Genomic DNA, 15,094 nt, shown 5'->3' with positions numbered 1-15,094 from the left:
GATCTAGAGTTCTCAAACTTCATTGCACCACGATCCCCTTCTGACAACAAAAATTACTACACGACCCCGGAGGGAGGACCGAAGCCTGAGCCAAAGCCCAATCCTCACCACACCGGGTGGGGTGGCCAAAGCCAAAGCCCAAGTCCCACCGCCCCGGATGGGGAGGCCAAAGCCGAAGCCCAAGGGCTTCAGCCCCAGCGGGGAGCCTGTAACCTGAGCCCTGCCACTCAGGTGGTGGGGCTTAGGCTTCAGGGAGCCTGTAACCTGAGCTTCAGCCCCAGGTGGTGGGGCTCAGGCTTTAGCTTCAGGCCCATGTGGTGGATCTCGGGCTTTGGCTTTGGCCCCAAACCCCAGCACATCTAAGCCAGCCCTGGCAACCCCAGGGTCATGACCCACTTTGTGGTCCTGACCCACAGTTTGAGAACTGCTGATCTAGGTCATAGCAAGCACCAGCTCAAAACTTTTGAGTGGGAGGGAGTAGGGAGAGGAGGTAGATTGTCCTTTTCATAGTTTATGTTCTAATTCTCTTATGATCTGCTGATTATTTTTTGTGTGGAATGTGTTACTGAAAATGTCATTATTTCCTGTTTTCAGTATTAACCTTATTTAATCTGTACTTTGCAGCATTAGTAGGAAACCATTTATTGACATTATATTTAACAAAACACATAATTTCCTATTATTTTCTAGAGTGGGTTTTAGAAAGTGAAGATGTGCTTCTAATGTGACGCACCAGCAGGAGTTCTTGCATATGTCTGATATTGGGAGGGCATCTTGAGACCCTCACAAAGACAATATTCCATAGTGTCCTAGCTAGAAAAAAACATCCAAATCACAGATGTGGAATTATACTCCTAGGGTGCAATTTCATGCTGTATGCCTGTTTAACTTCCATTCATTTAAATGGAAATTATGCGCACGCATAAAAGAGAAACTATACCTGCTGGTTAATACACCTTCTTGAGTTCTTTCAGCCTACTTGCTAACCATGTTGCATGGCCTTATTAGCATGACCTGGAGCCTATGAGAACAATGCAGTATACGAACTTCATTAATTTTAGGACTGTTTGTGAGAAATTGAATGCTGTGATTTCAGAAACATTAGGTCTTACATTTCTAGCTAATAGCATAGATTTTTGTACTTGTATATTATTGCCTCAAATGGGGCTGACCTCAAACCATTCAGACTTCTTTAATTATCATAGGAATGAATGGAAGATATAGTCTATCAAGTGAGAGCTAATTATATCTTCAGCTAATAACATTAAATTTTAACTTATATGTTTCAACTAAAAAAAAAATACTTGAGTGTATTGTCCCACCCTATTGAAAGAAGATCAACTGAATGTTCTGTTTTATCGAAAGGCTGGCTACCTTGGCCACTAATCTGTTTGTCTCAAGTGTATGAATATATGCAGAAAGCGATAGATATAGACATATTCTTTTTGCATGTGTTCTATGATTCCTCTTTTTTTCTTTTCTTGGCCTGCATGTTTGCTGCTACAGGACCCTGCTTTGGAAGTCAGTGGCAACAGAACAATCTTCAGTCCTCTAACTAGCACAGCGACTGGGCCTTTGGGTAGTATATTAGCCACCAATGGAACATTTTCAGGCTACCTCAGCAAGCAGGAGATCAGCTGTTCAAATAGCTCTTCCTTCTTAAAGACTACTGCAGTTAGAACTTCCATGGCCTCTCTGTCTGTGACACCTGACATTTCACCTGCAAAGAGTGACCTAGGTTCAAAACTAAGCCCTGTGTTCACTGATGGCAGTAGTCCTAAACACCAGCTGAGCCCTGCAAGGCAGTATAACAACCCCATTGGCCTTTACTCAGCAGAGACTCTAAAGGAAATGGTTGAGATGCATAAATTAAGTCTCAAACGAAGGGCTTCAGAAGGTGGACTTCCTAGAGGGTAGGTAACATGGTGATTAATTCAGTGTTTCAGTAAGTAAGTAATTAGCTGAAGAATGAAGTATAAAACCAGTTACTATATTGTGAATTTGTCTTGTAATTATGATTAATGATGTCCTGAAAAATAGTTATTAAACCTTTCCCCACCTCAAAAAGGACACATAATACTATTTCATAACAACTCTTGGTCTTTGGTATCCTGAATTGTATTACAGATTGGCTACTGGGTATCCTGGCATGAGGAGGAACACTGTGGTTAAGGTACCTGTGACTAAACTAGCGTGTTGGTATTCTCCAATTTAATTTGCTGTACTTAATCTGGTTGACCTGAATATCAGCTACAGGCCTGTATGGAAGCTGCTGTAAAAGGGATCTTAAACTCCACTTTCCTAAAAAGAAATTGCCTGGAGCAGCTAAGATAACAGTCTTAATCTATTGCAGTGAACTTCTATAACTCCTTTCTCAATGTAGTCACTTTCCAGTGCAAGTTGAAATTGAATTGTTATTAGTTCGACCCCTTGGTTTGAATGTCCTCCAGCTCAAATCTAAGCACTATTCCACTTGTGTGTGGAAATAAATAATCAATAGTTATTATCCACCTGGTAAGATATAGAGATGATCCTACCGAGTTTGACTTCAGAATATGAAGTTGTTCAATGCTGTACTGTATTTGCAGGGCATGTATTTTTGCCACAAGCTTGGACTACATTACAGAAATATTGAAATAAATGACGGCCATGGGAAAGAGTTACTTTCTAACCTTTCTACTTTTATTTATGATTTACTAATTTACAAATAAACCTCTATAAGTCAGTTATCCCAAAGCTGTCTTTATCTGAAATGAAGTCATGTTTCCCAATGTGTTTTAGGAAAAATAAGGAATTTTCAGCACCCTTATCTGAATAAATCCCATGTCCGCCTTTCTGTTGGGATAATTAAGGTCTGATTAAGGAAAAGAATATTTCAGATAACAATGCAGAAGTATAGTAACAGGTAGGTAAAGGGAAAACTTCCCTGAGACACAATTTAGTCACCAAAGCTTTCCTTTAGCTCAATATAATATACAAAATGAGGGGCTGAGATCAAGAGGAGAAAAATACAATAGGGGCCTGATTCTCCTTTGCCCAGTACCTTGCGTAGTCACTTACATGAGAGCAAAGTGGATGTAAAATGCTATTATTCTGAGTTGATATTGTTTTACACCAGTTTGACTAAGTTTGCATTAGTGTAAATGACTACACAAGATGCAAGACAGTGAGCCTAGCACTCACTAGCACAATCAAGCCCTAGCGCTGTAAACTCGGAAGTGCTATCTACATTTGGTTATAAGAGACTTAAATTCAAAGACATTTTTCAACAGAAACAGACCAAAAAAAGCTTTTGTTTTCATTTATATTTTTCATGAGGAAAAATATCATTTCTCTACCTGCTTTAGCACTTACAGCTCCTCAGTAGCACATCTTACCTCCCTTGTCTTGGCCTCCTCACATCCCTTGGTAACCTCCAATTCATAGACTTTAAGGTCAGAAGGGACCTCATGATCATCTAGTCTGACCTGCTGCTTTCTCCTTGTATTTTCCTTTAGGTAAATTTTGGACAGATGAACTGCCTAAGTATTCCTACTATGTTCTGTTACAAAAAAGTACACACTATAGGGCTGCATCTGCCACTCATTGACATTTGTGGCAGATGCAGCCCTTCTTGCCTCTTCAAGACATGGGAGCCTTTCCATTGATTTCAATAGGCTTTGGATCAGGCCACATAATAGAACCATTTGTGCTTACGGAGGCAAACAAAATATGGACACTGAACCAGCTCCACAGTAATCCCCCTACCTCATAGCACTGCCTTTCTATATGTGCCACTTCTTCCCACGTATATGCACAAGCACTGTCACAAAATAGTTTAAGCTCCTCTTGGTGCACATCTGTGGCCTGCTGGTAATATACTGAGACATACCATAAGTAGGCTTGGCAGAATTTGATTTTTATTTTTTTATAATTTGGATGGATAATATTGATATTTTTAAGCATTTTAATTTTTTTTTTCAATTTTATATTGCAGTAAATTGGGGCAGGGGTGTCAGACAATAGTTATTTAATGACTGTAGGCATTGAGATTCAAAAATTTAAAACCTTATAACCATTAAAACACAAATTGTCAACATCACGTGTCAAAATATACAAAGGAAATATCCTTAAATCAAACTCTAATAAGTTCTCAAGCAGCACTTTTCTTTCTAACATTGCCGAGCTGTAAACTTGGATTATTACTAATGGAAATATTTTTTTCATCAGGGTGTGTGTGTACATCAAAAGTTACTGACATTTACTAATAAAAATTGAATCTTTCCAAGTTTAAGTGTAAGATGCCCAATAACAAAGCTAAAGCTTTTATCATGGTACCCTCACCTGAGATTTCATTCTGAATTTGAATATGGTTTTGGGGTGCTTTTGTATGAGTAGCTGTAACATATTCATAAAGTATAGCCAATTCTGCCTCCTTGTTTTACATATAAACAAATGGGGCAATATGAAAAAGCATGTACAGTTAATGGACCCCACCCTGGGAAAGAAAGAGCTGTTTTGATAGCTGTTAAGCACTCAGCAAAGTACAAACAGCCTGAAATTACTCAGCTCAAGTGTCTTTGTAACGGTAGCATGCTGTGAAAATTCAGTGTTCCCGGGCCCCCATTCCCACTTGTATGTTATCCATGAAGTGAGAAGCCCTGTGGACTGCAATCTAAAAAGGAATACTAGCTTTCTTGGGATCTGCTAGAGCAGAGATGGGCAAATTACGGCCCGTGGGCCACATCTGGCCTGCGGGACCCTCCTGCCTGGCCCCTGAGCTCCTGGCCCGGGAGGCTAGTCCCCAGCCCCCCACCTGCAGTTCCCCCTCCCCCACAGCCTCAGCTCACTGCGCCGCCAGTGCAATGCTCTGGGTGGCAGCGCAGGTGCAGAGCCGCGGCCTGACCCGGTGCTCTGTGCTGCGCGATGGCATGGCTGGCTCCAGCTGGGCAGCACAGCTGCCTGTCCTGGTGCTCTGGGCGGTGTGGCTGTAGCACCGCCAGCCACCGGTGCTCCAGGCAGCTCAGTGTGGGGGTTGGATAGAGGGCAGGGGAGTTTGGGGTGGTGGTCAGGGGGCGGGGGTGTGGATAAGGGTTGGGATGGTCAGAGGGCAGGGAACAGGGGATCCGGGGGGCAGTCAGGAAGGAGGGCGGGGGATTGGATGGAGCAGTGGGGGGCAGTCAGGGGCTGGAGTTCCAGGGAGAAGGGGTGGTTGGATGGGGCAGGGGTCCCGGGGGAGCAGTCAGGAATGAGAGGAGGGGTTGTCAGGGAGCCTGGGGGTGGTCAGGGGAAAGAGAGGGGTAGATGGGGCAGGAGTGCTGGCGGGGCCATCAGGGGACAGGGAACAGTGGGGGTTAGATGGGGCAGGAGTCCCGGGGGGGCTGTCAGGGGGTGAGAAGTAGGAAGGGTTGGATTGGAGGCGGGGGTGGGGCCACACCTGGCTGTTTGGGGAGGCACAGCCTCCCCTAACCAGACCTCCATACAATTTCAGAAACCCGATGTGGCCCTCAGGCCAAAAAGTTTGCCTGCCCCTGTGCTAGAGGTTTAGTGCTTATGTTATCCATGATTTTCTGCTTTTTTGGGTTTGTACATTCATAAAAAGCAGTATATGCGCATAAGCAAAACAGGCTCTGCAAGGTCATCTCTGACTCTGATTGGTACCAGTCTATAAGTGATACTGTATAAGAACCTACATAGGCAGGTATATCCCAGGTGTATTTTATATTTAAATGTTTGGGATTTTTTTTAACTTGTACCCTGTGAAACATCTAAACAGATCCAGTGATGTGCTGGAATGAGTATCCATACATGAGAATGGACTCTTGGGAGCCCCTTGTTAAAATTCTGCGCAAAGGAAGATTGGAATGATTTCTGTGTCTCTTACTGAGTTCCCAGTCCCTTACTCCTCTTATGCACTTCTGGAATTAAGGGCTTATCACAGGGCAAGGGTGAACATTTTTTGCAGGAGTGCGTATTACATTATCAGCAGCAGATCTTAATGGAGTAAAGGTTCTGCAATGGGGAACATTAACACAGATTGAGAATGAGTCATAGTTTCTCATGTATGGATACTCATTCCAGCCTGTGTTATTCTGCACGTCTTTGGCTAGGGCAGTAAATACCTGTCCCGCATGTTTCTGTGTGTCAGAGGGGTAGGATTACCAGTTGGTTACTCTGTGGCATCTTTGAGTGAGCGGGTTGCATATTTTGCTACCTGCCCATATTTAGAAATAAACTAAAATGATGTGTGGGACTGAGCTGGAAAAAATTGTATCATCTCAACCCAGCATATCAAGAGAGGCTAAGCTTTGCTGTAGCTGGAGGGAGCTGTGATAATCTGTTTAGGTCTGAAAAATCTTTGCGGAGATTTGAGGCTATTGACCACTTCTGAGAAGACTCATGTGTGCACAGTATTTTTTTGTCTATGAAACTATAATTTACATGTGCATGTTCTTCATACTCCACCATCAAAGAATTGGTTGCTCTCTCTTTTAAGAGGTATTTTACAAACTCCAGTTCTACCTTAAAAATATTGTTTTCTATGCACAAACGTGGTTGAGAGGATTAGAATAGCCATCAGAGTTCACTTCAGAAAATGATACTATTACACCATGTTTCACGGTAAGCGGTTGCTCAGCTGTCTTGCACATACCTAAAATGGATATAGAATCCCTGATCTGCTTACAGGCTACAACTTGTTCCTAATATATCTCTACTGATTCCCTGTAAAAGCTAGATATATTTGGCTCATTGCATGGTTTACAGAGCTGGCAGAATATTCTCGAACCTGAGAATCTGAGGGGCAGACACTGAAAAAAAGTCATTTTGTGACTGTATGTCCAGACAAATGCAACAGCACAGAGCCCCATGCCACAGCTTTGGCTCGCTGCACTGGTTTTTGTTAATTAAAAATAAACTTGGGTGACAGAGCTGCAGAAAAGCCTTATGTAAAGAAGCAGCTACTCCAAAGAGTCACTGAGATGACAGCAGGGGGAACCAAACCAAACTTGTGGGCCAATCTAGTCGTAATGCTGCTCAGCACTGCTATGTGGGAGACCCAGATTCACTCCCAAGGCTGGAAATGTTGCAGAAGCAACTGGGAAGATGGTGATGCGCAGATCTATCAAAAGTGTCTTATATAGCCAATTAAAAAATAATGCTGTTGACTATCTCTGCATGGAATCTTGTCCACTTTTTCCTTGGTCACAGACATGATCTCCTATTCATGATCCAGAGGGATGGGGCAAGAAGGAGGGCAAAGGTGCGTGTTCTCAACTCTTGGAGAAAGACGATGTGAAAATGAGCATCAGATCCCATCAGTACCGCTCTCTGCATCCATTAGCATAGGTCATTGGGGAATGATATAAGGAGCTTCCCCTTAACAGGGGTCTGAGCTCCTTGCCTCTGTCATGCTCCCAGCTTCTGCCTGCCTGAGACCTAAATTCTGATCCCTTGGGTTGTGCTGCTTTTCAATTGATGGGCAGGCTACAACCAGTTATTGTTAATGCAGTGGAGAAAGATGCTACATGAATATTGTTTTCTCCTGCATTATGTCCTGTTACTGACCTCAAAAAGACACAATATTAACGCTACAAAGTTAATGCGCTCAGGCCTTGTTACAGAGTGGCTTGCTGCTCCTAAAGGACTGGAGGGCTTTGGGCTAGCCAACCGTGATTATCAAAAGGGCACGCCTCGTTTGGTTCATGTAATTTCTTATGAAGGGCAGCGGATGGCTGCAGGGAAGTGCGAGGCTCAGGAAATAAAAAAGGCTTCTGCAAAGATGACCCTGATGCCAGGGGGGTTGGAGCCAAAGCAGAAATCTTTGGCTCTAGACCTGAGCCCAAGGCTACAGCTAAGCGGGGCTGGGGAGTGGCTTGCAAGGACAGGAAAGGCCTCAGTCAAGAAGGTCTGGGAGTCTGGTAAATTGGAGACTGTTAGGGACTGAGCAGGCTCTAGCACAGTGGTGGGCAAACTACGGCCCGCGGGCCAGATCCAACCCCTCAGGGCTTTGGATCGGCCCACAGGATTGCCAACCCCGTGGCGCCACGGGCTCCGCTCCGGGAGGCACCCAGCACCACATCCCACACTCCCTCCCACACCGCAACCCTCTGCCCCAGCCCTACATTAATGACCCTGGATGCAATTTTCCCATCCCAGATCCCATCCCTCGGTCCAAAAAGTTTGCCCACCCCTGCTCTAGCAAAAAGACCTAGGACGTGGGGTTTCACTACTTAAAGTAGGAAAAGCCTGGGAGTGACCTGACAAGAGGTTAAAAATGATTAACTGTATTTTGGGACACCACTGTAAAACCAATATAAGTGAGATCAGATTCAGGTCAGTAATGTGTTAAGTAGAGGGGCTTTTCCCTTCAAATATCTGTTGATATTTTCTTTGGATATTCTTCAGCAGATCCTGCTCACTGGATTGGCTATATGGGGCCAGGCTGAAGGGACTGGCATTACATACATGAATATTTGGTGTCTGGGGAGGAGGATATAATCTCTCCCACTCGTGTTATTTCAAAAGGAGTATACAGCCTGCAAAAAGTTTTGCTTCCTTGCTTCCGTAACCCTCAATAATAATACTTCCAGTGATGCATAGTAATAAAAATGTTGTCAAGGATCAGCCAGAATGCCTTGGTACCTTAGTAAGTATCTGTGGATAAACTATAATCCCTACATTTTTCCTCTCTCTTAATCCATTGTGGTTTTTTAGGCATACAGTTTCTTTCTATTCCTATTTGTAGATGGTTTGATAAAGCTTTATAAACCCTTGTTAATACATATTGCCCTTGACACTCTAAAACTATTGTTCCTTTTGTTTATTTGTTCTTTCTCTCTTCCCTAGGTCATAGCCAACACTGCTGCCAAGTTAGTATCAAATAGTGTGTATGTGTTATGCTGTATGTTTGGGGATTTGTTTTCTGGGGTCGCATGAGCCCATATGTTCTTGCTGTGTCTATTTGCAAGGTGAAAGCATTGAAAAAGACCAGATTGGTGCGGCAGGCATCATACATGGCTACTATATCCAGAGGTGGTTCTAATCTAACAATATTTCTGAAACTCTCCTGCTTGTTTAGACTTTCATGTTGATATCCTAACTTTGCAAATATAACTTGGATTGGAACTTGCTCAACTCTTGAAGAGCTTTTCAGATCTTTTTAATTCCCTGGAGTCATACATGCATTTCTTCTTAATTCTTCCAATAGTCTTCATGCCCCTGAGATTTTGTGGGCTTTGGGTATAGGCTTTTTATTATATAATTACCAATGTGTTTTTAGCTTCAGGAGATAGATCCAAATCTTGAAGTCCAATTCCAGCCAAATTCCCATTGACTTCAACATTTAGCTCTTAGGTTTTAAATATCTAAGAAGTACTTTTCTTCAGCGGGAATGCTGTCTGAATAAGGAGTTAATATGGTCTTGAGGATCACACCCATCAGTTTTTGGGCAGGGAAATTCCCCCACCTCCCCTTCAACTTTGACCTTCAATTCTGAGGAGAGAGCAGAAAGATCCCTTCTGAATTCCTGCTTGACCTCTCTGGATTGGAACTTGCTCTTGCCCATGCAACATTCTGGACGTCCAGAAACTGATGGGAACTCAAGATTGGGCTAAATTCAACAGCGAAGTAAATGACGAAGAAAGTTAAATGTCAAGTTTAACTGATAAGAGGATGGGTGGAAATGACAGAGTAATTCAACTTGAATTGGCGTTTAGAGGATGAGCAACATAAGTGTAATTTACACTGATTTGGCAGTGTGTGATGACCACGTTAAGCCATTGATGTAGCTTGAAACAAATGGATACAACTTCCATTGAAGTCAGAGGAGCCTTTGCCCACTTACACTACACTAGGACTGAATATTTCCCTGGAGTTGTAGGGCCAATGTATCAGAAATCAAAGTATGGGGCTCTATTTTATCTAACACTCTTCTGTTACATTTCCTGCATACTTCCAGAGGTCTGCTACCAAGCTGTATTAATTTTGCACACCTGCTGAATGCCTGTCAGTATTATCTTTTGCAGAGACCCCAGATGTGTAGCTCTTAGTCTCTTGCTCCTGCTAGAATTGGCTCCTAACCTCTGCCAAAGGGTCCTGCAGTGAGCATCCTGTATTGACATTAACATTTCCTCCCCTCCCAACAAGACACTGCCGTAGAAACTCTGCAGTTGAAAGAGACCTTTTCTGGTTCTTTCTGTGGAAATGCCTATTGATTTCAATTGAAGTTTTGCCTTGCTAAGAACTGTAGTTTTGACCCCATCCTGTTAAGAGAGCAGTGAAATTGCTTCAATTCCACATTCCAACATGGAAATCAGTAATTTTTTTGCGAGCCTAAGCATCCCTGAGACCTCTAGCCCTTTTTTAGATTGATTTGTTGAAGCCAATTGCCTAGGACTATATTTTCATACACATAGCAGCTTCAGTTTAGGTAAACTGATGCCTTCACTGAGTCTTCCCTTCTCTTATTAATGGAAAAAAGGGAGAGCACTGAATTAATGATCTCCAGGGTCTATGAATTCCATACTGTTCCCCGTGGCTTGATACACTGTGGGGATAAGAGAAGCCACCTCTATAACAAAGCATGGGGATTTTCAGAAGCCAATAGTAGGCATAATGTGCAGTCTCTCTTTCTTTGTGAGTCACTCTACAACAGGGGCGGGCAAACTTTTTGGCCTGAGGGCCACATTGGGTTTCCAGAATTGTATGGAGGGCTGGTTAGGGGAGACTGTGCCTCCCCAAACAGCCAGGCATGGCCTGGCCCCCAACCCCATCCAACCCCCCCGCTTTTCACCCCCTGATGGCCCCCCCAGGACTCCTGCCCCATCCACTCCCTCCAACCACTCCTGGACCACCCACCCCTGACTGCCCCCTGCCGCCCCATCCGACCCTTCCTCTCATTCCTGACTGCCCCCCTGGGACCCGTGCCCCATCCAACCACCCCTTCTCCCTGTCCCCTGACCGCCCCCAGAACCCCTGCCCCTGACTGCTCCCCGCCACCCCATCCAACCCCTCCTCTCCTTCCTGACTGCCCCCCTGGGGCCCCTGCCCCCATTCAACCCCCCTGTTCACTGACCTCTCACTGCCCTGACCCCTATCCACATCCCCACCCTCTGACCGCCACCCCTCCCTGCCCACTTACCGCACTGCCTGGAGCACCGGTGGCTGGCGGTGCTACAGCTGCGCCGCCCAGAGCACCAGGGCAGGCAGCCGCACCGCCCGGCTGGAGCCAGCCACGCCACTGCGCAGCACAGAGCACCAGATCAGGCTGCGGCTCTGCAGCTGCGCTGCCACCCAGAGCATTGCGCCAACGGTGTGGTGAACTGAGGCTGCAGGGGAGGGGGAACCGCAGGTGAGGGGCCAGGGGCTAGCCTCCTGGGCCAGGAGCTCAGGGGCCCGGTAGGAGGGTCCCGTGGGCTGTAGTTTGCCCACCTCTGCTCTACAAGATGGTATCAATAGAATAATGTTATCGTGGTTATTAAACGTGTTAATTAAGAGACATTTAAAATGGTGAAAATGTTCAAATAAATGCATGTTTTTTATTTTTACCGAATGCATAATGAAGCTTCTTAATTCCTTCAAAATGTCAATGCATGTATTTCAGGACTGTGTTTGCAATAAGGTACGTGTGCATCTATACGCGCCTGTCCCTGCTGCATGTTACTATCAGTGCTCTTCTCAAATATTCCTGCAACAATGCACAACTATATCTCTCCTGTTGGCCTCAGTAAAGGCATCTCACCAAACAAAAGGCTATTATAGGAGTTGGAATCCATTGCCTGGGAGAGCAGATCACCTATGATAATCGGTGCAAGTCTCAAGTCAGTTGTCTGCTGGGAGTCTTCACAACTTGTGGGAAGAGTTTTTCACCCCCTTGATTTTCTTCTCTCTCCTTTAATGACTGAGGGCCATCTTCTATTAACAAACACTCTAAAAGCCCCCATACTGTTGCCCCATCCTTCTGACCTGCCATGAAAATTGCAGATTCCTTTTCTTCATTGTTGCTCAGTAAACTGGAAGAGTTACTCCTGAGCACTGTGAAGCAATCCCTACCATTCAGGGATGAGCATATAGTGTCTGAAGCACCCAAAACACTTTCTTTTCTTGGTGAGCTGAGGGAGGAGGTGAGGGTGACAGATGAGAATTTAACACTGGTGCCCCATATGGTAGCCAAGAGCAGTTAATTAAATGACTGAAGAGCTGATTTAAAATGTTACTTGGAAAAACTTAAGCTAAACTCTAGGAGTATAACACTGTCTACCAAGTATCAGGGCGTAGCCGTGTTAGTCTGTATCCACAAAAACAACAAGGAGTCTGGTGGCACCTTAAAGACTAACAGATTTATTTGGACATAAGCTTTCGTGGGTAAAATACCACTTCTTCAGATGCAACTGAAGAAGTGTTTTTTAACCCATGAAAGCTTATGCCCAGATAAATCTGTTAGTCTTTAAGGTGCCACTGGACTCCTTGTTGTTACTGTCTACCAAGATGCTGAGAGACATGGCCTAATGACCTAAGTTTAGGATTGACAGTGAGGAACCCTGGTGTTCAAATCCTAGCTCTGACACTGATTCCCTCCATGATTTTGGGCGTGTCACTTAAACTGCCTGTGCCCCATTTTCCCTAATAAAAATCCTTACCCATACGGAGGTCACAACAGGCAACTATCTCAGGATAATGAGTCCAATTGTCATATGGTCTGTGATGTAGACGGATTTAGGACTGACCTTGCAATAAATTTATCCTGGAGTGGTTACATATTTTGGTAACCTCCACATTTCCTCACAGAGGTGCTCTAAGGATTAAATTATTAATATCTGCGAAGGGCTGTGAAGATGAAAAGCATGAGTACTAAATATCACCATGATGAATTGTCCATATAGAAAAAAACCGTAATTCTGCATAAGAGAGAAGCAGATGTTTATTTCAACTCATTAAACTTTCTCGTACCTTTTGAAGATCCTTCTAAAAAGATTGAAGGAATACATGGGGACTTCTTTGGGTGTGTAGACATATATGTACCTACATATGTATATATAACAGCTATATTTGTCATAATTTTTATTTCGTGGCTGCAACTATCTCAAGTTTAGAAAACGATCAGCCAACACAAAAACCTCATTCTATAGTCTAGCCCCTGACCACTTTCCTTGTTATGTTATCCATTACGTTGTGTGTTATTTCTCTCCAGCAGTCTGAACAGATGCTTTTGTGGTGAGATGTTTTAGGCACATGCATGCATTCCTCTGCTGCTGCTTTTTTCTTTTTATAATTATCACTTGTTTGTCCTTATTTTCTTTTCTTTCTCCCCTTGTCTCTTCTCCAAACCTCACTCTCACATAACCCCAGCACTGAGTATGTGGAACGCTTCAACCCTAATGTCCTGAAGGACTCTGCCCTGTCTACACACAAGCCCATTGAGGTGAAAGGCCCAGGTGGCAAGGCCACTATAATTCATGCCCAGTATAACACCCCGATCAGCATGTATTCCCAGGATGCTATCATGGATGCCATCGCTGGCCAGGCACAGGCCCAAGGTGGTGAACTTGCTGGGTAAGGTTTTTTCTTGTGTAAAATGGCACCTCTCTGGAGGATAGATGAATCCTTCCTCTCATCCTTTTTTCCCCCTTGCTTGTTTGTTTGGATTTGGGGGGGAAGGAGGAAGTAGCTTTATGCACTGCCCTGAAAAATACAGATTGGTGTTTTCTTTAAATATATCAGGTGGAATTAACATCCTTTGAAAGATAAAAGGAGGAGGGGTGTTTAAAGTAGAAAAATTCCTTTTTCAGTATTCTTCCTAGATTTGGAAGCTCTAATGACTTGGAGAAATACAACATGGTTATATAGAGAGGTTTCTGTCTGTAAAACTAAATGATTCTTCCTTGGTAGCAGAAGACATTCTGAGGTGAGGGATGAACTGTAGTCATAGAAAAACAAACCCAAAAAATCCTGCCACTAGCTATTTCTAAATACCCCCATTAATTGGGTGGCTTTTTCACATCAGGCCAGATTATGCTACTGTTACTCACACTAGGTAAATGAGGCTACTCACAGACTAAGGCACTGTTCACTGGGAGTAATGGTGGTGGAATCAGGCCAGTTTATGTATGGTACTTGAAGCAAAAAAGGAAAGGCATTTTGACTCTCTCAATCTGTTCCTTGGTTACCCTTGGTGAGAGATGCTTTGTCAGGTAAGTTAAGTCCCAGTTTTGACCTATGAAAAAATTGTTAGAAATTACTGGGGGCATATCTTGCCCTTAGCCTGTCCATTCATTTCCCTCTGATATGGTTGTGGGTTCCACACAGGGAATGGAAACTAAATATACTTTACTTTTCAGTACTGAGAAACTGGAAAGTATGCAAACTTGATACGGAAAGAAATTTTTTTTAAGCTTCTAAAATGGTATTACAAAAATGGAGACTAAAAATATTAGTAAGAAAATTGGTAGCACTTTTTAAAAGGTGATGTGCAAACTGTTAAGTTAATCTCCGTGGTTTGAATATTCCTCCCAGCTACTTGGGTGTAAATCCAGAGTAATTCCACTGACTTCAGTAAAGTTCTCCTGGTTTTACATTGGTATAAGTGACAGCAGATCATGGGTTTTGTTTATTTTTTTTATTATATCCATCATCAAGCTCAGAGAAACAGATTGCTGCTAAAGCATAAGGGCTGAGGTTACTCAAGTAGAATATTGCTATCAGCACGTTAATAAAGAGCAACTTGGTACGTTTCACCTGGAGAAAAGGCTTGTGGAATTGGAAATATGGATAGTTATTGTCTTAATTATGCCTATTATAACAACCATACTTTCAGTCTAATAACTGCATTGATTACATAGCACAACAGGCATGGAAAATGGAGGAGCATTTGTCATTGGTATAAAAAGAATGTAAGATGCATATTTATTATTGGTTATTGTTTGATGTTTTTTCAAAATGAAGCCCTACGTTATGTTATCCCTCTTGGGGATTTATATTTAACAACTGCTGTTTAACTGAAACCTCTAACTTAGGATAAACAGGAGTTTGTATATTTCACAGTTGAGAAGATATTTAAGCTAAAAATGATGTTTCTGCAATACTGTATGCATCACTAAAAAGTAATAATTTCTCCCAA

General features: G+C 43.4%; 1 protein-coding gene across 3 annotated transcripts in view; it reads left to right on the top strand.

The window, feature by feature from the left end:
• LDB3 (LIM domain binding 3) overlaps positions 1-15,094 on the top strand; it is a 200,562-nt gene that overhangs the window by 102,607 nt on the left and 82,861 nt on the right. For 2 of the 3 annotated variants that reach the window (XM_043552186.1, XM_037905209.2), the window contains exons 5-8: positions 1,507-1,913; positions 7,189-7,240; positions 8,827-8,849; positions 13,327-13,530. In XM_043552186.1, coding sequence (XP_043408121.1) covers positions 1,507-1,913; positions 7,189-7,240; positions 8,827-8,849; positions 13,327-13,530 — 686 coding nt within the window. The remainder of the gene's footprint in view (positions 1-1,506; positions 1,914-7,188; positions 7,241-8,826; positions 8,850-13,326; positions 13,531-15,094) is intronic. The other variant, XM_043552187.1, reaches the window with a different exon arrangement.

Source organism: Chelonia mydas, chromosome 7, assembly GCF_015237465.2.
Source record: "Chelonia mydas isolate rCheMyd1 chromosome 7, rCheMyd1.pri.v2, whole genome shotgun sequence".
In the NCBI taxonomy this organism is placed as follows: Eukaryota; Metazoa; Chordata; order Testudines; family Cheloniidae; genus Chelonia; species Chelonia mydas.
Note: the sequence above shows the minus strand (reverse complement) of the source record. Positions and strands in the feature narration are given on the sequence as shown.